General features: G+C 57.9%; 1 protein-coding gene across 1 annotated transcript; it reads right to left on the reverse strand.

Annotated features, from left to right (window-relative positions):
* Positions 1–10,917: 10,917 nt before the first annotated feature.
* Positions 10,918–20,608, reverse strand: FGD2 (FYVE, RhoGEF and PH domain containing 2). The gene is made up of 16 exons (XM_054648772.2): positions 20,404–20,608; positions 18,359–18,581; positions 18,179–18,259; positions 17,723–17,871; positions 16,788–16,944; positions 16,513–16,651; positions 15,312–15,370; positions 14,837–14,983; positions 14,397–14,489; positions 14,011–14,090; positions 13,904–13,934; positions 13,707–13,799; positions 13,458–13,583; positions 12,766–12,912; positions 12,299–12,442; positions 10,918–11,317 (listed from the first exon to the last, which is right to left on the reverse strand). The coding sequence occupies exons 1-16, from the start codon at positions 20,466–20,468 to the stop codon at positions 11,096–11,098; spliced, it is 1,956 nt and encodes a 651-aa protein (XP_054504747.2). The 5' UTR covers positions 20,469–20,608; the 3' UTR covers positions 10,918–11,095.
* Positions 20,609–21,188: the final 580 nt, after the last annotated feature.

The raw sequence follows: 21,188 nt of genomic DNA on the forward strand, positions 1-21,188 counted from the left end.
ATGGATTCTGAAGGGCCCAGGGACTGTCTGGCTGGGGCCAAAGGCTGCAGGATGGGTGCAGGCAGCAGGGAGGTGGCAGCACCTGGAGCTGGTGGGTGTCAGGGGTGTTTGGGTGGGGTGCTGGAAAATGAGATTTCTGCTCCAGGCTTGGATGAGCCCATTGGAACCAGCTGGACACACTGGGGATGGGGTGAACGACGCGGCACAGGATCACCCCCAGCATCCAGGGGGGCAGCAGCATCCCCAGAGCTCCCCACCCTCCTTTCAGCTGGCAAAACGTTACCCCCGCAGCGGTGCCTTCCCAAAACCCATGGATTTGGAGCTGATTCCTGGCACTGCTCGAGACGGGAGCCAGGAGAATGTGGCCAAACGTGTTTGTGCCGAAAGTGCCCGGTGGCGGCTCGGGGCTGGGAGCGCGGGGGCTCCGCTGCCCGGGGGCTGGAGGGGGCCAGCGCTGGGGACAGAAGCTCCGAGTGCCGCCGTGTGTCAGCAGCAGCAGCAGCAGCAGCAGCGAGCGGGCGGTGATTCACCGCTTCCCAGCAGCTGATATTTATTACTCAGCCTCGCTGCGGGGCCGACATGAAATGTGGTCCAGGGAGGGGGAATAAACACCGAGCGGAGCGAGCGGGGGGCGGCAGCGTCGCCCGTGAAACCTGATGGGTTTCCCCATCCTCCCCCTCCCGCTGCTCTCTCCGGCTGGTGGATTTCGATGGAGGAAAATAAAGGCTCACAAAAATCACTCTCTCTCTCTCTCTCCCGGCTTGTCCCCGTTTGCCCTGTGCTTTGGCAGCTCCGCCGCGGTGGGCTGGGACGTGGCAGGAATGGGAGCGAGGAGAGAGGGAGGGACGGCAGGAAGGGGCTCCCCTGGGATGCTTGGCCCCAGCAGGGTGATGGGACTGACCTGGGACCCTCCTCCTGAATGGGACCCCCCTCCTGCAGCCCGTTCTCCGTGGCTTTGGAGAGAGGCAGTGATGATGTGGAACTGCGGGCATGAGAACTGCCCAGGTCGGTCCACGGATGAGAGGCAGGGATGGGGTCCCACGGGATGAAGAAGTGGGGGAGAAGGAGGCAAATCCCCGAGATGGTCCCCAGAGCTCGTCCTGCACCCTGAGGGGGGTGGTGTGGGGAGAGTGAGGCAGTTTGGGTCTGGGGCTGGACCCTCAGCAGCAGGGTGGATCCACAGGGGTAGGATGGATCCATGGCAGCAGGGTGGATCCACAGGGGTAGGATGGATCCATGGCAGCAGGGTGGATCCACAGGGGTAGGATGGATCCATGGCAGCAGGGTGGATCCACAGGGGTAGGATGGATCCATGGCAGCAGGGTGGATCCATAGGGATAGGATGGACCCATGGCAGCAGGGTGGATCCATAGGGATAGGATGGACCCATGGCAGCAGGGTGGATCCACAGGGGCAGGATGGACCCATGGCAGCAGGGTGGATCCATAGGGATAGGATGGACCCATGGCAGCAGGGTGGATCCACAGGGATAGGATGGACCCAGGGCAGCAGGGTGGATCCACGGGAGTAGGATGGACCCATGGCAGCAGGGTGGATCCATAGGGATAGGATGGACCCATGGCAGCAGGGTGGATCCATGGGAGTAGGATGGATCCATGGCAGCAGGGTGGATCCACAGGGGCAGGATGGATCCATGGCAGCAGGGTGGATCCACAGGGGCAGGATGGACCCATGGCAGCAGGGTGGATCCATAGGGATAGGATGGATCCATGGCAGCAGGGTGGATCCACAGGGGTAGGATGGATCCATGGCAGCAGGGTGGATCCACAGGGGCAGGATGGATCCATGGCAGCAGGGTGGATCCACAGGGGCAGGATGGATCCATGGCAGCAGGGTGGATCCACAGGGATAGGATGGACCCATGGCAGCAGGGTGGGTCTGGTGCAAAGCAAAGGATCCAAAGCAGAACGATGCAGCTGCTGCGAGGGGACAGATCCAGCCCAGAGGGATGGGTCGGGTGCGGGCAGCTGGTTGTGCTGTAGGGGATGGAGCTGCTGCAAAGGGACGAGTCTGATGCAGAGGGATGTGACTCAGAGTGACACGAGTGCCAGGCTTTGTGTATCCCCCCAGCCCTGCTGATCCCCTCTCCCGCCCCGGCATCGCAGGCAAACGGGTCCATCACCTCCCCTCGCCCCCCCAGCAGAGCCCCACCTGTGCCTCAGTTTCCCTGTGCAGCCAAGGGGCAGAGGCTGCTCCGTCCCCGTTTCCCTGAGTGCCTCCATGTGTCCATCCACCCTCCAGCGGCACGGCGAGGACAGACGGGGGCTCCGACCTCCTCCCGCAGCAGCCGGGAAGGGCCGGTGCGAGCTTCCCCGGGTTATTTATCACAGCTCCAAGCGCCGGTGTGCGGCGGCAGCTCCCGGGGATATTTTTAGCCCGCTGCAGGGAATCACGGCGGCGAGGGCTCGGGAGCAGCAGGAGGGAGGCAGAGAGGGAGAGGTGCCGCAGAGCGAAACCCTGCCAGCATTCCCGCTCCAAAAACCCTTTCCAGGGAGGATCCCCGCTCCGGGATGGCTGCGGGGTCACGCCCGGGCTTGGCGCCGCCGCATCCCTTCGTGGCCTGCTGGGACCCGAGGGACACCCGAGCAGCGGGGGCTGCAGGCTGGGCTGGGGCACGCAGCGAGGAGCCGAGGGCGGCTGCAGCACGCACAGGAGCTGAGCAGGCTGTGCTGTCTGCTCGAGACAGGAAGACATTAGAGAGCAGCGCTGTCTGCATCCCTAATCGGCCTCGCTCCGCCGCTGCCGCCCGCTCCCCCTCCCAGCGCTGCGCCGGGGGCTGCGGGAAAGCCGGGCCAGGGAGCCCCGGGAATGAAGGGCCAGGGAGCCCTGGGAATGAAGGGCCAGGGAGCCCCGGGAATGAAGAACCAGGGAGCCCCGGGAATGAAGGGCCAGGGAGCCCCGGGAATGAAGGGCCAGGGAGCCCCGGGAACGAAGGGCCAGGGAGCCCCGGGAATGAAAAGCCAGGGAGTCCTGGGAATGAAGGGCCAGGGAGCCCCCAGAATGAAGGGCCAGGGAGCCCCCGGAATGAAGGGCCAGGGAGCCCCGGGAATGAAGGGCCAGGGAGCCCTGGGAATGAAAAGCCAGGGAGCCCCGGGAATGAAGAACCAGGGAGCCCCGGGAATGAAGGGCCAGGGAGCCCCGGGAATGAAGGGCCAGGGAGCCCTGGGAAAGCCAGGCTGGGGACCCCCAGGAAAGCCGGGCCAGGGACCCCTGGGAAATTTGGGCCAGGGACCCTCGGGAAAACCAGAGCAGGGAACCCCAGGAAAACCGGGCCAGGGAACCCTGGGAAAGAAGGGCCAAGGACCCCTGGGTGCTCCGTCCCTGCAGTGGGTGCTGCTGCCAGCCCCACTGCAACCCCTGTTCCTGTGGGTGGGTGCTCTGCAGCACCCGTGTGGCACTGCCACACACCCGTGTGCACATGTACACACACACACACACCCCTGTGTGCACATGTACACAGACACACAGACACACACACACACCCCTGTGTGCACATGTACACAGACACACAGACACACACACACCCACCCCCCTGTGTGCACATGTACACAGACACACACACACACCCACCCCCCTGTGTGCACATGTACACAGACACAGACACACACACATACACACACACATGTGCATCACTGGCAGGGAAAGAGCACCCACCCTGAGCTCTGGGCTCACCCACCCAGGCCTTGCTGAGCAGGGAGGGACCCCTTGTGCCAGCCCCCCAAACGCTCTTTGGCTTTATTCTCCTGTGACCCTCTTACCCCCAGTGCCAACAACACTCCCCATTTCCCACTCCCCAAAGCCCATTACAGCCTACAGCAGCTGCAGAGCACTCGGTGGCTGCTTCCCAAACACCCCAGGATCTGGGCACATGAGGATCTGGGCATGCAGGACCAGGGCTGCACATCCCAGAGTGCAGGGCTGGGCATCCCAGAGCTGGGGCTGGGCATCCCAGGGTGCAGGACTGGGCACCCGGAGCTAGGGCTGGGCATGCCAGGGTGCAGGGTTCAGCATCCAGGACCACATCTGGGCACCCCAGGATGCAGGGCAGGATTCCCAGGACCAGGGACAGACACCCTGGGGACAGGGACAGACAGACATTCCCCCCTGGCAGTGCCAGCAGGGCATGGGGCTGATGTGTGAGGCACCGCCCTCCTGTTCCAGGCAGTTTCCCAGTTTATTTTCTCCCCTATTAGATTCCAGCTGGCAGGATGGTTCCTATAAATATACATAAGGGCTCATTTCCATGACAGTTTATTCGGGAGCAAATTCCACAGCTGCCTGGCAGACGCTGCTGCAGTGGGTGAGAGTCGTGCCCGAAACCAACCCTGCCTCAGTTTCTCCATCTGCAGCCCAGGCAACAGGGAATGGCTTTCCCCACATTTTTGACAATCCGTTCCTGGAAAACCCAGGGTGTTATTATCAAGGCTATTTATAGCCTGGTAAATGTGTTATTAATATGATTATTTGCCGTGTGGCAATGGGTAATTGCCCTGGGTGGGGACAACACCAGCGTGTGTGAGGTGCTGCATGGGGACGGTCACAGACCCAACCTGCCTCCATTTGAGGGGGAAACTCCTCCCAAAAGCCCCAGGAGGGCACTGGGGTGTGCCTGGTGGGTGATGGGGTCCCAGGGCAGAAGCAGGGACTCACCAGGGCAGGGGAGAGGGCTTGGTGGCTCCATGCTCCAGCACCGGAGTCCAGCTCTTGTTTCGATCATGATGATTAGCTGAGTCACAGCTGGGGTGCTGCTAATTAAATGTATTTCTTAATTAACAAGATCACAGAGAAGGCCCGCCAGCCCGGCTTGGCTTTCAATCACGGCTGACAGAGGCAGCTGCGGCCACGGGGCACGGCGGGCCCGAGGAGAGGCGATCACCCCAGCCCGGCGCTCAGCGCTGCCCCGCGCAGAGCCGGGGATGCTCCGCTGCCCTCCTGCTCCACAGGGCCCATCCCACAGGCAGCAGGGGTGTGAGGATGAGGAGGGCTCATGCCCGGCATCACCCAGCCCAGGCTGTGCCTCTCTGGGGTGCAGGGAATGTGTCAGGGCTCAGGGCAGGGCCACCCCTGCTCTGCCCTGTGACTCAGGGCTGCTTCATCCCTCCCTGCCACCTGAGCCCCGACCGAGCCTGGCTATTAATTAATATTAATAATAACCCCTTGCAGCTGCTATTCACTGGCCTCAAAGCACAACCTGAAGTAACCCCCGTCCCGATGGGGAAATCTCCACTCCGCACCGGATGGGGAAACTGAGGCACGGGAACTGGGGCAGGAACCGTGCCAGAAGCTTTCCCTGCTCACCCATAGAGATAGAGCCTGAAAAATGAGGAAGCAAAACCCCAGGGACTGCCCCCCCCCAGCCCCACGGCGATGCATGGGGAGTGGGTGGAGAGGGTTTTCCTAGCTGGGAAGAAAAAAAAAAAAAGAAAAAAAAAAGAAAAAAAAAAGAAACAAAAAAGAAAATAAATAAATAAATAAATAAATAAATAAATAAATAAAGCCATTGTGCCCCCCATGTCGAGCTCTGCCCTGCAGCAAGGGGCTGCTTGCTGGCTCCCTGGGAAGCGGGAGCCTGAGCTCCCCGAGGGGATTTCGCGTGTCCTCGGCCCCCGGCGCGGGCGGGAATCGGAGCTGGGGCTTCTCCCGCTTTTTGGCAGTCTGGTCATGTCCTGCCGGCAGAGCAGCAGGACTGAGTCACGTTCCAGCGGCAGCAGTGACTCACGGCCACCCCAGCCTCCCGGGGAGCAGCCGGCACATTGCAGAGATTCCTGGATGGAGGAAGGAAAATAAAATTAAATAATAACAACTGCCAGCATCATCCCCCCCCTCCACCACCACCACCACCTCCGCCCCTTCTTCCTTCCCCCAACCTCCTGCAACACAGGCGCAAATAGCAAATTCCTGCGGCACCGGGAAACACCTCCCGCCTCGCCAGACGCCGGGATGCACGACCTGCTCCTTCCCGAGCGCACGAAATGCCCTTTGCCGGCACCTGCGGGGGCAGGTGGAGCCTTCCCCCTCCTCAAACGCTGCCCCAAGCATGGGGACATCCCCACAGCGACAAAATGGGGTGCAGCTGGATGGATCCCGGGATCCCCCTCCGGGTCTGAGTTGTTCCCTGAGGGACTTGGGGGGGTGAAGAGCAGGGTGAGATACCCCTAAGGTTACACAATCCTGGTTGTGGGGTTGTATTTTTTGGGGGGGGGTGTATCACCAATATTTTCCATCATTTAGCATCATCTCACATCCATGCAGGGGATGCCCCCAGACCCAGGGGACACCCGTGTCCCTCGTGTCCCCGCAGCCCTGGCACGGCGGGAGCGATGCCCCGGGGCAGGGCTCTGCTGTGGCTGCCTCTGAACTCCATTTATTTATTATTTAAAGCGCTTGGCGGGAGCAGCGGAAGCGCCGGTGGGGCTGAGAGGCTGCAGAGGCTGAGCTGCTGCAGCTCCGGCACCGCGGCGCTGCGGAGAGCTGCCCAAAAAAGCTGCCCAAAAATGCCTCAGCGAGGGGAGAGCTGCCCAAAAATGCCTCAGCGAGGGGAGAGCTGCCCAAAAATGCCTCAGCGAGGGGGGAGTGACCCCTGCCCCACAGTGAGGGATGTGCTGCCCAAAATTTCACAGTGAGGGGTGTGAAACCCAAAATCCCACAGTGAGGGATGTGCTGCCCCAAGAGCCCCAAAACAAGGGTTGTCCTGTCCAGTGCCCTGCATTGAGGGCTGTGCTACTCAAAATCCACAGTGAGGGATGTGCTACTCAAAATCTCACAGTGAGGGATGTGCTGCCCAAAATCTCATAGTGAGGGATGTGCTACCCAAAATCTCATAGTGAGGGATGTGCTGCCCCAAGAGCCCCACAGCAAGGGTTGTCCTGTCCCACAGTGAGGGATGTGCTGTCCCCAAGCAGGGGCTCTCTGTGGGTCACAGCCCCTCCAGGGAACACCCCTATGGAACTCAACACCTACAAGCACTGTGTGGGGCTGGCCCCTATGGAGCCCAGCACCCATACAACCAAATCCAGGGGTTATAGAGCAGAATCTGCTGGCCCAGCAGGGCAGACACCTAAAGAACAGTCCCTAGAGAGCACAAAACCCCATCCCATGTAGTGCAGAGGGATCTGCAGTTGGTGAGTGACATGCCCAGTGGAACAGTCCCCAAAGAGGGAGACAGCCAAGACTGCAGAGAACCCCCCTAGAGAGCCTGTCCCTATGGATGAAGAGCCCAGACCCCACAGAGCAGCTCCCAGAGCAGCCCTGCAGGCTGGGCCTGTGGGGCTCTGCAGCCCCACATGGTTCCCACCCCACCCCACACCTGCAGGGCACCAGCCCAGGCCCTGCTGAGCCCCTTCCTAGGGATCAGGGGGACATTGCAGCCACAGAGCCCTGCAAGGGGGGACCACAGCTGTGCCCCTGCCACCTCCTCTGCTCCCTCAAACCTCTCCACATGCTCCAGAGGTGGGGGCCACACAAAAGTATGCATGACATTCATGGGCTGTATGAATCTACTTCCAGTGATTGCACTGGTAAATCTGAAGGGTTAATGGCATGCAATTAATAGCAGTATGCTTATTTTGCTGTTTAACATATTGTTCATCTGTCTTTATAGTACAGAGGCATACAAACAATGCCAGTGGCAGCTCATACTGTCCCTGAATTTAAGAGATTCTCTGGAATCTCTTCGAATTCAAGAGATTCTCTTGAATCTCTTAGAATTTAGAGAATCTCCTTAGAATTTAAGAGATTCTCTGGAATCTGATTAGAGTCTCTACAGCAGATAATACACAGTACCAATTGTATGTCTGGTTTTGTATATTCAGCAGAGCAATTTCCCCAGCTGGGGTTTGGGATGAGCAGGGCACAGTGGAGCCTCTGCAGGGCAGCAGCTCAGGGACACAGGTTCCCCTGGGTGCTCTCTGTGATGCTGTCCCAGCCCAGCACAGCCCCTGTGGGTTTCACAGGGTATTTTGGTCAGTGCTTACGGGAAGAGGCATGGGGGGGCCCGCGGGGGGATGCCAGTAAATGGCCTCTGAGCCTTCCCCATTCTCGAGAATAGGAAACTGTGGCTTCTGCACGGGGTTTCACTTTCTGTTTTGGAGGCGGGAGGCCAAACTGCTCTGCTTGACCACTGCTGTGGCACCGCCTGGGGACTGAGACAGGACAGGCAGGGAAAATTCATCACTGTATTTATTCTCTGCACCTGTAAAAATCCTTTTCTTTGGGGAATCAAAATAAAGTTTGATTTCTTGAAGTTTGGTCTCCCACCCTCCTGTTTGGGGGTGCTCAGGGCAGTGATGCTGTCGCCCTCTCTTTGAGGGTGGCACAATGCAGGCCCAGCCTGCAGGGCTGCTCTGGGAGCTGCTCTGTGGGGTCTGGGCTCTTCATCCATAGGGACAGGCTCTCTAGGGGGGTTCTCTGCATGCTTGGCAGTTCCCCTCTTTGGGGACTGTTCCACTGGGCATGTTCTCTCACTCACCAACTGCAGGTCCCTCTGCACTACATGGGATGGGGTTTTGTGCTCTCTAGGGACTGTTCTTTAGGTGTCTGCCGTGCTGGGCCAGCAGATTCTGCTCTATAACCCCTGGGATTTGGTTGTGAGGGTGCTGGGCTCCATAGGGGCCAGCCCCACACAGGGCCTGCCCTGGTGCCCTGCCACCCCCTCCATCCCTGGGCCACCTCTCCTCTGTGGCAGCCCCCTTCCAAGGCAGCCATGGGTGCTGCAGTGATCCCGAGGGTGCTGGGGGTCAGGAGGGAGGAGAGCAGGAGCTCCAAAAATAGCCCCAGGTGCCCTCTGCCCCGGGAGCGATTCCTCACTGGGTAAACAGGAAATTTATTCTTAGGCCATTCACGAGCTGAGCTGAGAGCAGCTCCTTGCTCGGGGCTTGTTTTGTTCCTCGCTGACACAGCGGTGACACAGCTGAGGTGGAAGGGCCACCAGGCAGAACCTTCCAGCCCTGAGGGGCTTCCCCTTGCTCACTCTTTCCTCCCCTTGCTCACCCTGCACTCCCCGCCTCTGCCAGGGCTGCCGGGAGGGGGTTCCCCTTCCCACGGGTGACACTGGGAGCTGAGGGCTGGCTTGGGGTGTCTCTGGAAAGCCCCGTTTGTGCTGTGTGCATCTGGGCTCAGATGGGGGGCAGAGCTCTCACCCCGACATCCAGCCCCTCCTCTCCCCCTTCCCTGACAGGATCTCTTGAGCTGGAGGAGATAAAGCCACCGCAGTTTGGCCTTTTCCAGGATGAGTAGGTTGAGAAGACTGAGGAAGGACATTGCTCAGAGCTTTTTCCTGTCTCCCCAAAGCCCCCCAGGGTGGTGACAGCTGTGATTCATCTTTACCCCCCCCCCCCCATCCTTTCTCCAGGTGTTGTTCTCATTTGCAGGACCCTGCTCCACCTGCCTTCCCAGTCTGCAGGGATCTGTTCAGCCTGTGACACCCCTGGGCTCTGCCCAAGGCTGCTCTGCTGGAGCTGCTGCATGGTCCAGGGAGCAATCCCTGCCTGCCAGGGATCGTGGGCTCCTCCAGCTCTGGGCATGAGGCCCCTGGCAGGCTCAGAAGTGGCAACTTCTGCCTGGGCAACATTTCTGGGGAGCTAAAGAGGACACAGAGAGAAAAATGTGGGGCTGCAGCCTAAAGCACTGACTGAAATGAACAGGGGTGCTCATTATGCTGATGATAGAGAGGGAGATCCCCCATGTTTCCCCAGCATCCCCCGTGTGGACATGACCTTGTCCCAGAGTGTTTTCCCCCTGGAAATGTAACTGAGGGAGGTACAAGGGTGGAAGGTGCTTGTGGGCAGGAGAGTGCAGGGAAAGTCTGGGATGGGCAGGAGTGTGGGCTGGTTCAGAGAGGCAGGCGAGGGCTCTCTGTGGTTAAGGGGTACCCCCACACCACAGGACTGCAGTGTGAGGCCAGGAGTGGTGACAAACTAGAAAAGAGACCTCCTGAATCCAGCACTGGTGTCCCTGAGCTGTGAGGCTGAGCTACAAGCTGGATCCCTGATATATTTGTGACATATGTAACAATGTGGAGCCACGAGGACAATCCCACGGGGATTCTCTGTAAAACAGACGCCAAAAAAAGGCTGCAAGGAGCGCAGAGAGGGGTGGCAGGAGGGTTTATCCGAGCAGTCCCAGGCCCGCGGGCTCTCCCGGCTCGGGCATCCCCGCCCGGCTGCGGAACAACGGGGCGGTGCTGCCCTCGCGTGGCCGCCGGCGGCACCGCACCGCGCCCGGGCTCCCCAAATCCCCGCTCCCCCAATGCCCCGCTCCCAAAATCCCCGCTCCCCTAAATCCCTGCTCCCCTAAATCCGCGCTCCCCTAAATCCCCCACTCCCCAAATCCCGGGCTCCCCAAATCCCCCACTCCCCAAATCCTCGTTCCCCCAATCCCCGCTCCCCTAAATCCCCCGCTCCCCTAAATCCCCCCCCACACAAATCCCCGCTCCCCAAATCCCCCACTCCCCAAATCCCCGCTCCCCCAAATCCCCGCTCCCCCAATGCCCCGCTCCCCTAAATCCCCTGCTCCCCTAAATCCCCCCTCCCAAAAATCCCCGCTCCCCAAATCCCCCGCTCCCCCAAATCCCCCGCTCCCCCAAATCCCCGCTCCCCCAAATCCCCGCTCCCCCAAATCCCCCACTCCCCCAAATCCCCGCTCCCCAAATATCCCGCTCCCCAAATCCCCACTCTCCCAATCTCCCGCTCCCCCAAATCCCCGCTTCCCAAAATCCCGGGCTCCCCAAAAATCTCCGCTCCCCAAATCCCCTCCTCCCCAAAATCCCCTCCTCCCCAAAAATCTCTGCTCCCCAAAATCCCCTCCTCCCCAAAAATCTCTGCTCCCCAAAATCCCCTCCTCCCCAAATCCCCGCTACCCCAAAATCCCCCGCTCCCAGGGGCTCTGTCCAGCGCAGAGAGCGAGCAGGGAGTGAAAGGGGATCCATGTGCTGGCAAAGGTGTCCCCATCCTGCCCCTATCACGATGGAAAACCAGAACGCAGCGATGTCGGGGGTGTGCCCAAAGCCAGCAGTGAGAGCAGGCAGGGAAGGTGTGACCCCCCCCACCCCCCAGGCAGCGCAGGGCTGGGAATGGCCTCATTGTGCTTCATCTGCATCCTCCTCCTCCTCCTCCTCCGTGATCCCTGCAGCAGAGCGCGCCATGGCCTTCATCCAGCGCTGTTTCAGCTCCTCAGTGTCGGCCACGAAGGTGAACACCTGCCGGGACTGCACCAGCTGGAACAGGTGCCGGGACTCGCTCTGGGGCATGTCCCGCACCTGATAGCCCAGCAGGGGGATGGAGGTGTGGGCTCGGACGTCCTGCCAAGAAGAGAGACAGCAGTGGGAGGCAGGGCATGGGCACAGCGGGATGGGACATCCCTTGGGCACAGCAGGATATCCTGGGATGTCCCTTGGGCACAGGGGGATGTCCCTTGGGCACAGCAGGATATCCTGGGATGTCCCTTGGGCACAGTGGGACGTCCCTTGGGCATAGCAGGATGGGATGTCCCTTGGGCACAGCAGGATATCCTGGGATGTCCCTTGGGCACAGCAGGATGTCCCTTGGGCACAGTGGGATGGGATGTCCCTTGGGCACAGCGGGATGGGATGTCCCTTGGGCACAGCCGGACGTCCCAGGATGTCCTGGGATGTCCCTTAGGCACAGCAGGATGTCCTTTGGGCACAGCAGGATGGGATGTCCTTTGGGCACAGTGGGATGTCCCTTGGGCACAGTGGGATGTCCCAGGATGTCCCTTGGGCACAGGGGGATGGGATGTCCTTTGGGCACAGCAAGATGTCCCAGGATGTCCCTTGGGCACAGTGGGATGTCCCAGGATGTCCCTTGGACACAGTGGGATGTCCCAGGATGTCCCTTGGACACAGTGGGAAGTCCCTTGGGCACAGTGGGATGTCCCTTGGGCACAGTGGGATGTCCCAGGATGTCTCTTGGGCACAGGGGGATGGGATGTCCTTTGGGCACAGTGGGATGTCCTAGGATGTCCCTTGGGCACAGCAGGATGTCCCAGGATGTCCCTTGGGCACAGCAGGATGTCCCAGGATGTCTCTTGGGCACAGTGGGATGTGATGTCCCTTGGGCACAGTGGGATGTGATGTCCCTTGGGCACAGCAGGATGTTCTGGGATGTCCCTTGGGCACAGTGGGATGTCCTAGGATGTCCCTTGGGCACAGTGAGATGTCCAGGGATGTCCCTTGGGCACAGCAGGATGTCCCTTGGGCACAGTGGGATGTCCCTTGGGCACAGTGGGATGTCCCCTGGGGTGCACTCAAGCCAGGCCTCACCTGGGGGGCTGCATAGATGTAGAGCACGAGGGGATCGTCCTGTGGGATCACGAACCAGCCCCGTGTGCCCCCCTTGCCGTTCTTGTCCAGCAGCTGCAGGGAACTGCAGAGCAAACTCCTGCTTGATACCTCTGCAGCTCCTTTCTGCCAAAACAACCAACAGATCCCTTAATACCCAGTGCAGATGGTAGAAAGGGCACTGAGCTGATTTCCTGGGGAATTCCCTGCCCACTCTAGGGAAAGCAGGGGCAGGTGAGGGCTGTGACGGTGCTGCTGACATCCTGTGGTGAAGGGAGCTGCTGGGTCCAAGGCTTGGAGCATGAGGGAGATCAACACATCTCTCTCTGCATTTTCTGAGTGCCCTGGGAGTGACTCCCACCCCTCCTGCTGCAGGGCCAGGCTGGGACAGCGAGGCTGGAGCCCGGGGTGGGTGGCAGTGCTCAGGTGGCACACGGGGTGGAGCTCACCTCCAGGATGCCTTTGTGCTTCCCCTCGCGGTCCTCCAGCACCGTGTGGCCGGTCAGGAAGATGAAGCACTCCTGGCAGACGCGGTTGGGGCGGTTCCCATCATACTGCAGCTCGGCCTTGTAGTCAGAGCAGCGAGCACACACCACCTGCAGCCACCAACGGGGACACTGGTGACATTGGGGCAGGGCCAGGGGACCCAGTGACAGCTCCATGAGGAGATGAGGGGCAGGAGCAGCCCCTGTCACAGGCATCTTTTATGAAAAATCCTTTCCTTAGGATTTTTCCTCCTGAGAAGCTGAGAGGCCTCAGGAACAAAATGTAACCAATGATTATCTGCTGCTGTGGAATGCAACAGGTGCATCTGGGATTGGTCTCATGGGGTTGTTTCTAGTTAATGGCCAATCACAGTCAGCTGGCTCGGACTCTCTGTCCGAGACACAAGCCTTTGTTATCATTCTTTCTTTTTCTATTCTTAGCTAGCCTTCTGATTAAGTCCTTTCTTCTATGCTTTTAGTATAGTTTTAATATATATCATAAAATAATAAATCAAGCCTTCTGAAACATGGAGTCAGATCCTCGTCTCTTCCCTCATCCTAAGACCCCTGTGAACACGGTCACACAGCCCCAAGCCTAGGAAAGGGGTACAAGGTGCACTCCTGGCCCAGCAGGGCAGCAGGGAGGGGACACTCACATATCCACAGGCTCGGCAGTGGTGCCTCCGGCGGGTGATGGCGTTGAAGGGCTCCCTGCAGCGCATGCACATGGTCACCAGATTGTCCCTCACCCACTGTGGGGCTCGGCGGCCCAGCTCCTCTGCCTGGGGGTGGGAGAGCACAGTCTGGGTGTCCTCAGCCTCCCCCCAGGTCGGCTGAGCTTGGGAAACTGAGGCACAGCAAGGTGTGTTCTCCCAGATGGGGCACAGGGAGAGCAGGAGGGTTACCTTCAGTGCAGGGGTGTCTGTCTCCAGTCCATGGACTGCTGTCTTAAAGGTCTCACTCCTCTTCTCCTTCCTGTCAATGGCATCTTGGAAGGCCTAGAGGGGAAGGCAGGGCTGGAGGGGCACTGGGGGTGCCCTCACCCAGGGCATCCAGCTGGGATGGGGGAAGCTGTGCCCCCTCTCCCAGTACTCGCTGGTACCTGGATCCAGTCGTTCATCTCCTCCTCAGATCTGGGTACAAAAAGGAGCTGGATGAGCTGATGTCCCTCCTCCCTGAGGATGTGCATGACTTCACCCTTCCCCTTACCTGGCTTGGAGCTCCAGTGTCCGCTGCTTTCCCGAGACCAGGAAGGTGTGAGGGAACTCAGCGTCCTTCAGCTCCCGCACCTGTGGGAGACCAGAGGAAGGATGTGGAGCTGAACCCACTTGCAGCACACCTGGACCTTTCTCCATGATGTGGGGTACAGGGATGTCCCTCTCACACAAGCCCTTCAGCCCCTCAGATCCCACAGACACATGATTTCACTGGCATTTCCCAGGATCAGAGTTATCAACCCCACTCACAAAGCCACCCCTGCCTCCAGCTCCTCCCTCCCTCCTGAGGAAATTTGGGCAGCAGCCACACCCCAGAGCAGAGGCTTTTGGAGCAGGCAGGAGCTGGGGGAAGCACAGAGACAAGGGCAGCTGTCTGACCTTCATGCCCCCCACATCCATGCGGAGGTGGACCTGGAACTCGGCGCCCACCTGGATGACCTTGGGCACGCAGTAGAGCAGCATGTTGTTGAACTGGGAGGGGAGAAGAGGGTGGGTTGGAGCCCAGCACTGCCTGCTCTGAGCTGTGGGCTTCCCTGGGGTCTGGGGTCCTTCACTGCCACCTAAAACTTGTCTGTTTCTGCCTCAGCCCCCTCCCACCCTGCAAAGGTGAAGCATCTCCCAGGGATGCCATGCCCAGGGATCAGCAGATTCCCAACCGTGCCCTGCACTGAGCGGGGTCAAACCCTCCCCACCCAGCTCTAAATTCATCCCCTCTGTGTCAAGGTGACCCAGCAACACCCTGGCCAGGCTGTACCACCCCTGTCCCCACTCCCACCTCATCTGCTCCCTCCCCCTGCCCCAGGCACCCCAGCTCCCACCAGGAACAGGTACTTCTCCGATGTGCTGTTGTTGCGGGTGGAGATTTTTTGGATTGGCCCCTCCTTGATCAGCTCATTGGAGGGATCCACGATGTCATCCTCGAGGCCCAGCCTCTGATAGACCACCCAGAGGTTCTGCAGCCGTTCCTGGGGGAGGCACAGGACCTGTTCTTGTGGGGTGCTGAGCAGCCACAACCCTGTCACAGCTGGGTCCCCTCCATGCCCACCTCCCAGCCTGTGGCTGAGTGCTGGGAGAGGTGGCACAGCTCTCTCAGCCCAGACTGATCTTTGGGAGCAGCTCCCAGCCTTGACCAGCTGGTCACAGCCCAGCTGATGCTACAGATGTGACTTGGTGGGGAGGTTGGGCATTAAGAACAGGGTCTAAAGCTCCCATGTGAACCCAGAGGGCTCTTGTCCCCTTCAGGGGGACTGTGCTGTGAGTTGCAAAGCATTTCCAGCTGGGACAGGGCCTCACCATCTCGGCAATAGCTGCATTGGAGTGCTTGGCCACCATAAAAATCATCTCCAGGGCCTCTGCAACGAGAACAGACAGGAGGTGAAACACACAACACCTGCTCTGGAGCTGTGGGAGGAAGATTCTGGCTCTGTCCCTCATGGATGCACATGAGTAGCAGCTGCTGCCCTTCCATGAACACAACCAAAGTGGCCCTGAAATGCTGTGCAGGAGTCTGGGTACAGCTGGACTGCACATGGAGGGACAGACAGCCCACTCCTGTATCCCTCCATGCCAGCAGGACTGGGAACCGTGTTATCCACAGGGGTCTGATGTGTTATCCACAGGGGTCTGATGTGTTATCCACAAGCTCCCCCAGCTGCTACAGGTGTCCTTGGGGGTTACTGTGGCCACCTGACACACCACCCTTCCCCTCCCCAGCCCCTGAAAAAGAAGATTAATCCCTCTCCCTGCTAGAAAAGGATCAGACTGAGAGGTTTATCCAAGGGCACAGGGCAGCTGGAGAGTGAAGCCAGGTTCTCTGGTGCCCATGTACAACACCAGGTGTAGGGGGTAGGACAGTGGAGATGGATGGAGATGAGAGATCTCTGCAGCCAGGTCATGGAACTTGTGGGTTATTGCAAAGGGCCTGGGTGCAGGGCCCTGCTGGGAGCTGCCAGCCACAGCTGGAGCAGGACTGAGAGAAGAGAGGGGGAGAGAGGATGAGAGGGTAAGGGAGTAAAAGGGGTAAGAGAGCAAGGTTCCCATTGCAATACCATAAATCTTCTTCTGTGTTGAATATTCTGATTCTCACTGACCAATCTAGTACAAGATACAAATCCTATAGCATTTCCATACAGCCTATAAGAATCATTACGTTACCACACTGTGTTACATTTTAAACCCTAAAAACTCCTCTTTGGGCCCCTTCTGCCAAGCTGGCAGGGTCTGCTCTGACCCTTGGGCCTGTCTGCAGGCAGAGGGTGTTGTTCCATCAAAAGGGGATCACCTTCAGCTGGCCACACCATTGTTTTCCAGTTGTTCAGTAACTGAGGTATCTCAAAGCTTCCTTTCATTTCAATCTTGCTTATAGTTTCCGTATTCTCAAAATCTTTTGCCAGACAATCCTATTTATAAGGCTTTCCTGTTTCATCTTCCCCAACAACTGGGCGTTGTTATTTCCCTACAGACCCACCCTGCCCTCCCCTCCGTGAGCCCTTACTCTCGGCATCGCCTCTGTCGGGGGACTGGGGCGGGAGTTTCCGGACGTAATCCTTGAGGAGGAGCTCGTAGCGCGGGATCCTCTGCACAGGCTCCAGCATGTGGTGCTGCAGCGTCAGGTTAGCACAGACCTTCCTCTTCTGGCCAGGGACAGCAAGCACGGACAGAGGAACAGTGACCAAGGAACAGTGACCAAGGCAGCTCCCACCCTCTGTTGTTTCCCCACTCCCTGGAGATTTTGGGAGCTCTGCTGCCATTCCCCTGCCCTGCCCTTACCTGGATGTCAGCAATGAGCTCCTGGAAGGGGGGTGATTTCTCTGACCAGGCAGTGATGAGCTCCACGGCCTTGTCAAAGTTCTTCACATACTCCCCGTACATCTTGAGGAAGGGTGCAAGCTTCTGGATGACATCCCCAATGCGGGGGTTGTGGTGCCTGCAGGAGGGAACCACAGACCAGCAGCTTCCTCAGGACAGACAGACAGTGAGGGATGAACTGAAGGACCACGCTGGAGGACTGAGGTTTTCCCTGCTGCAGGCTGCTACATCCCCACACTGATTCCTGCTCTCCAGAGCAGGAATGTCCCCACCTTGCAGCCAGCCTGGGCTGTTCATACCCAGGCACACCCTCAAACCACCTGAGATGTCACCCAGCTTTCCATACTCTGCTCTGAGCATTTTAAGGAAGTGTTTTCCAGCAAAAGACACTTGGAGATAAACAGGCTGTGTGACTGTGTTCACAGGGGTCTTAGGATGAGGGAAGAGATGAGGATTTGACCCCATGTTTCAGGAGGCTTGATTTATTATTTTATTATATATATTATATTAAAACTACTCTAAAAGCATAGAAGAAAGGATTTCATCAGAAGGCTAGATAAGAATAGAAAAAGAAAGAATGAATAACAAAGGCTTGTGTCTTGGACAGAGAGTCTGAGCCAGCTGGGCTGTGATTGGCCATTAATTAGAAACAACTCTATGAGACCAATCCTTGATGCACCTGTTGCATTCCACAGCAGCAGATAACCATTGTTTGCATTTTGTTCCTGAGGCCTCTCAGCTTCTCAGGAGGAAAAATCCTAAGGAAAGGATTTTTCATAAAAGATGTCTGTGACAGGCTGAGCTCTGGTCTTGGTGGGAGCCTGAACTCAGTGCTGCTCCCCCATTGTGGCCAAGGCACCCAGGTGTGCTGCCCTCCCCTCCCCTCCTGCACTCACCAATCCTCCATGCGCTTCTGCAGCTCTGGCAGGAAGAACTCAGCATGGAACTGGTAGATGGAGGAGATGTTGGAAAAGATCATTTTCACCACCTCCTCTGGGACCGTCTTCCCAGTTTTGGCTTCTTTCATCAGCTCTGTATAGAATACCTGGAAGAAAGAAGGGTGAACAAAAAGGGCCAGGGAGATGTTTGAGGATCCCATTTCCTCTCTGGGACAGGCACATCACCCAGTAAAAGGTCTGACTGTGCAGGAGGAAAATCCCAGGCTCCAAGAGGAGAGGGGGATGGAAGGCTTTCCTGGCACAAGGGTGCTTCCCACAGGTGTGGGGTCTAGAAAAGACAAATGCCAGACCCAATCTCTGCCTGTAAAGACCAGCAGCCCACATGTTTCTCATTTTTACAGCTTCAATCCCTCCAAAATCCCCTTGCACTGGTCACTCCACTCCCCAGTTCACCTGATCAAGGAGATGGAGGCGGTTGACATAAGCCTGCTCTGTCTCCAGCAGCTCCAGGGCGATTTTCTTTTCCTCTGGTTCCTGCATGGGGAGCAGGGCTCAGTCTCATGGGCAGAGATGAGACCTTGAGCCAGCCCTGCCTGAGTGTGGGCACCCACCCCACCAGCCTCTGGAGCTCACCTGGCTGCCAGGCTCCAGGCCTGGGCCCTGTGGCCTCCTCCAGTTGTCCTCACGGATTTTGGATCGCAGAGAACGGAGGCATTTGAAGCTGAGTCCACGTTGACCTTGCTGATCCTTCTCCTCCTCATCCTCCTTTCTGGTCAGGGAGTGGCTCTGGCTGGCAAGGAATGCTGGAAGCTGGCTGCCTGCCTGTTTGTCCCTCTGGGCAGATGTGCTGTTCCTGCTACAGAGGAATGGGATCAGCTCAGCCATTCCCCCAGCACAGCCCAGCTTAAAGCCACCAGAAGGGACAAGAGCAGCAGCTGCCCAGCGCTGTCACTGCCCTGCAGTACAAACATCCTCAGCATCCTCCATGGGGTGAGGATCCAGCCTCTCTTCTCCCAGAGCCCCCTGCTGCTGTGCCCAGTCCCTCTCCTGCTCTAGAAAAGCAGGATCCTGCTGTTTATCCCACCCACAGCTCTGGTTTTCTGCCTGCTGCCACCATGGAGAAAAGCAGGGAGAAGCCCAAGAGCCAAGAGTTTTGAGCCAAGAGCAGGCCATGTGTGGGTGGTTTTGCAGACAGGTTGTTTTTGGTGGTGCTCTCTCTTCCCTTTTCTGGCAAAGACAATGAAAGCAGGTCCAGAGCAGGCATGAGGGAGAAGCCAGGCCATGAAGGTGACAGCAAGTGACTTGTCTGTCATCCAAGAGCTGGTCACTGCAGGAAACTGCTCTGCGCAGAACTGCAAAGACATCCACTGCTGGCCTGCACACAGGAGTGGGATGGATGGGATGGGAAAAACCTGAAGAATTTGGACATCAGAGTGCAAAGCTGAGGATAGGAAGTGTCTTGAGGAGCAGAGACTCATCTGAAGAGGATGCCAGCTCCATCCCATGCTAAGGATGTCTGTGAGCTCAGGAGTGCATCCACAGCCATGCACAAATCCCCTCCTGCCCAGAGGGGCTGGCAGAACCCTTCAGAGGATTTTTCCATCTCTCCTGGTGCCTCCCAAACCTGTGTCAGCCTGAAGCCACAGCTGAGTCCCAACAGGGAACTTCTCTCTTTCTATTTATGCTGACTTAGGCCAAACCATTGTCTGCTCCAAAATGCTCTGCTCATTCCCAGGTTCCCCAGCTTCCTCTGAAAGTCTCAAGTTACTTTTATTTCCTCTAAATCAAAGGCAAACAACAAACACACTGCAGTAGTGACATGGGGGCAGATCAAACACTGCAGTGGTTCCAACACAACATCACTGGGGGATGATGGGCACAACCACAAAGCCTGGGGAAAAGCACACAGCAGAGATGCAGGAGTTCCTGGAATGAAAGGAAATCTTGTGCCTGAGCATCTTCAGGAATGGCTGCAAAACTCACCTGCCCAGCCCTTCCAAGGCTCACTGAGAGCATCTCATGGAATGGCAGGATTCCATGCCTTGACCCATCAGATGGAGAAAGTGAGAAGTAACTCACCTGAAGCCTCAGAATTACCTTTACACCAGAGCCAGGGCAGATCCCCTCGCTCAGACCCCAGCACACGCTGTCTGAGGGTCCCAGCTCACACTCCACAGGAAGGAGCTTCTTTTATGACAGGAATTCTCTCTCTCCCTTACCACAATGCTTTCTGTTTCCTTTCCTAGGAGCCACATCTCTGCAAACAACTGGACAGTCTGAGGCTGGGACCCTCCCAGACACCCAGGCAGTTCATTCCCAGTGAAAACCTCTGCCTACATATTTGCAAACCACAGGCTGAGAGTGAAGTTGCTGGCTGTGGGGGAATGGGCTGCCACAGCCTAACCCTGAGCCAGGCAGAACCACTCACACCCCACTGAGGTTTCCAGATTCTGCTCATGACCTGCAGCAGGAGGGAGACACTGAGGCAAACCTGAGTTGTGAAGGATTGCAAATCACCTTGTCAGCTTCTCCAAAATCACCTTGTCAGCTTCTCCAAAATCGCCATTTCAGCTTCTCCACAGGCTCCAAACCACCTCCACAGTGGGTTCCTTCCTTCCCAAACCCACTCCACGTGGAGCCCTAACACACCCTGAGCACCCAGAGCCCTCCTGCCTTACCAGTGGTCTTCAAACGCAGCCACCAGCTTCACCACACTCTGCTGATAATCTGCCTTTCCCTCCATGGCAGGGCTGGGAGCAGCTCCAGGGTGTCCAGGAGCTGCAGGGGCAGGTGCTGGGGGCTGCAGCTCCTTCCTCTGTCCCCCTCTCTGCTCTGAAGTGTTCTGGCTGCAGTTTGGGAACGAGGATTTGCAGGAGGCAAAGCCCACCCGCTGCCCTCTCTGTGGTAGCAGAGCTTATCACTGGGTTGGCCTCAAAAGGGAAGGGAAAGAGGAACCACAGCACTTTGTGGGTAGGAGAAATGCTGAGAAAACACTGGGAATGGCTTCAGCTTGGGAGGGACCCAAGTGTGGCACAGCCAGGGCCAGAGCAGCAGCAGGGATGGTGCAGGGCAGGTGTGACCTGGGACACCTCTGGGCTGTGCAGCACATGTGGGGTGGGCTCTGTCCTCTCGGGACTCTGCTGGTCACAGTGACCCTGAGATGTGTTAGAAAATCTCTTTTCCCAGCCTGGTGATTGAAGAAGGAGTCAGAACTCTTCAGTTCTCAATCTCAAGGTTGTTTATTGTTTCTTATCTATAAATTATTTTCTCCTGTCCAGCCAAGGTCTGCTCAGCAAGACAGTCCAGGCACTCTGCCTGCCCCCGGGGTGGTGTTATTTTTTATTAAAAAACCTAGATATACAATATTTACAATTACTTTCCAACACCTATCACCTATGTTAGACAGTGAGCTTCTACTCTAAACCAATCTAAAAGTGCCAACATCACAGCAGAAGATGAAGGC

Source organism: Agelaius phoeniceus, chromosome 25, assembly GCF_051311805.1.
Source record: "Agelaius phoeniceus isolate bAgePho1 chromosome 25, bAgePho1.hap1, whole genome shotgun sequence".
In the NCBI taxonomy this organism is placed as follows: Eukaryota; Metazoa; Chordata; class Aves; order Passeriformes; family Icteridae; genus Agelaius; species Agelaius phoeniceus.

Excerpts from the sequence above, each read along its gene's own strand:
- FGD2 (XM_054648772.2), bottom strand. The coding sequence starts at position 20,468 with ATGGAGGGAAAGGCAGATTATCAGCAGAGTGTGGTGAAGCTGGTGGCT. Across the intron at positions 16,945-17,722 it reads CAGAAGCGCATGGAGGATTG|GCACCACAACCCCCGCATTG; the intron begins GTGAGTGCAGGA and ends TCCCTCCTGCAG. Across the intron at positions 16,652-16,787 it reads AGCTCATTGCTGACATCCAG|AAGAGGAAGGTCTGTGCTAA; the intron begins GTAAGGGCAGGG and ends GTCCCTGGCCAG.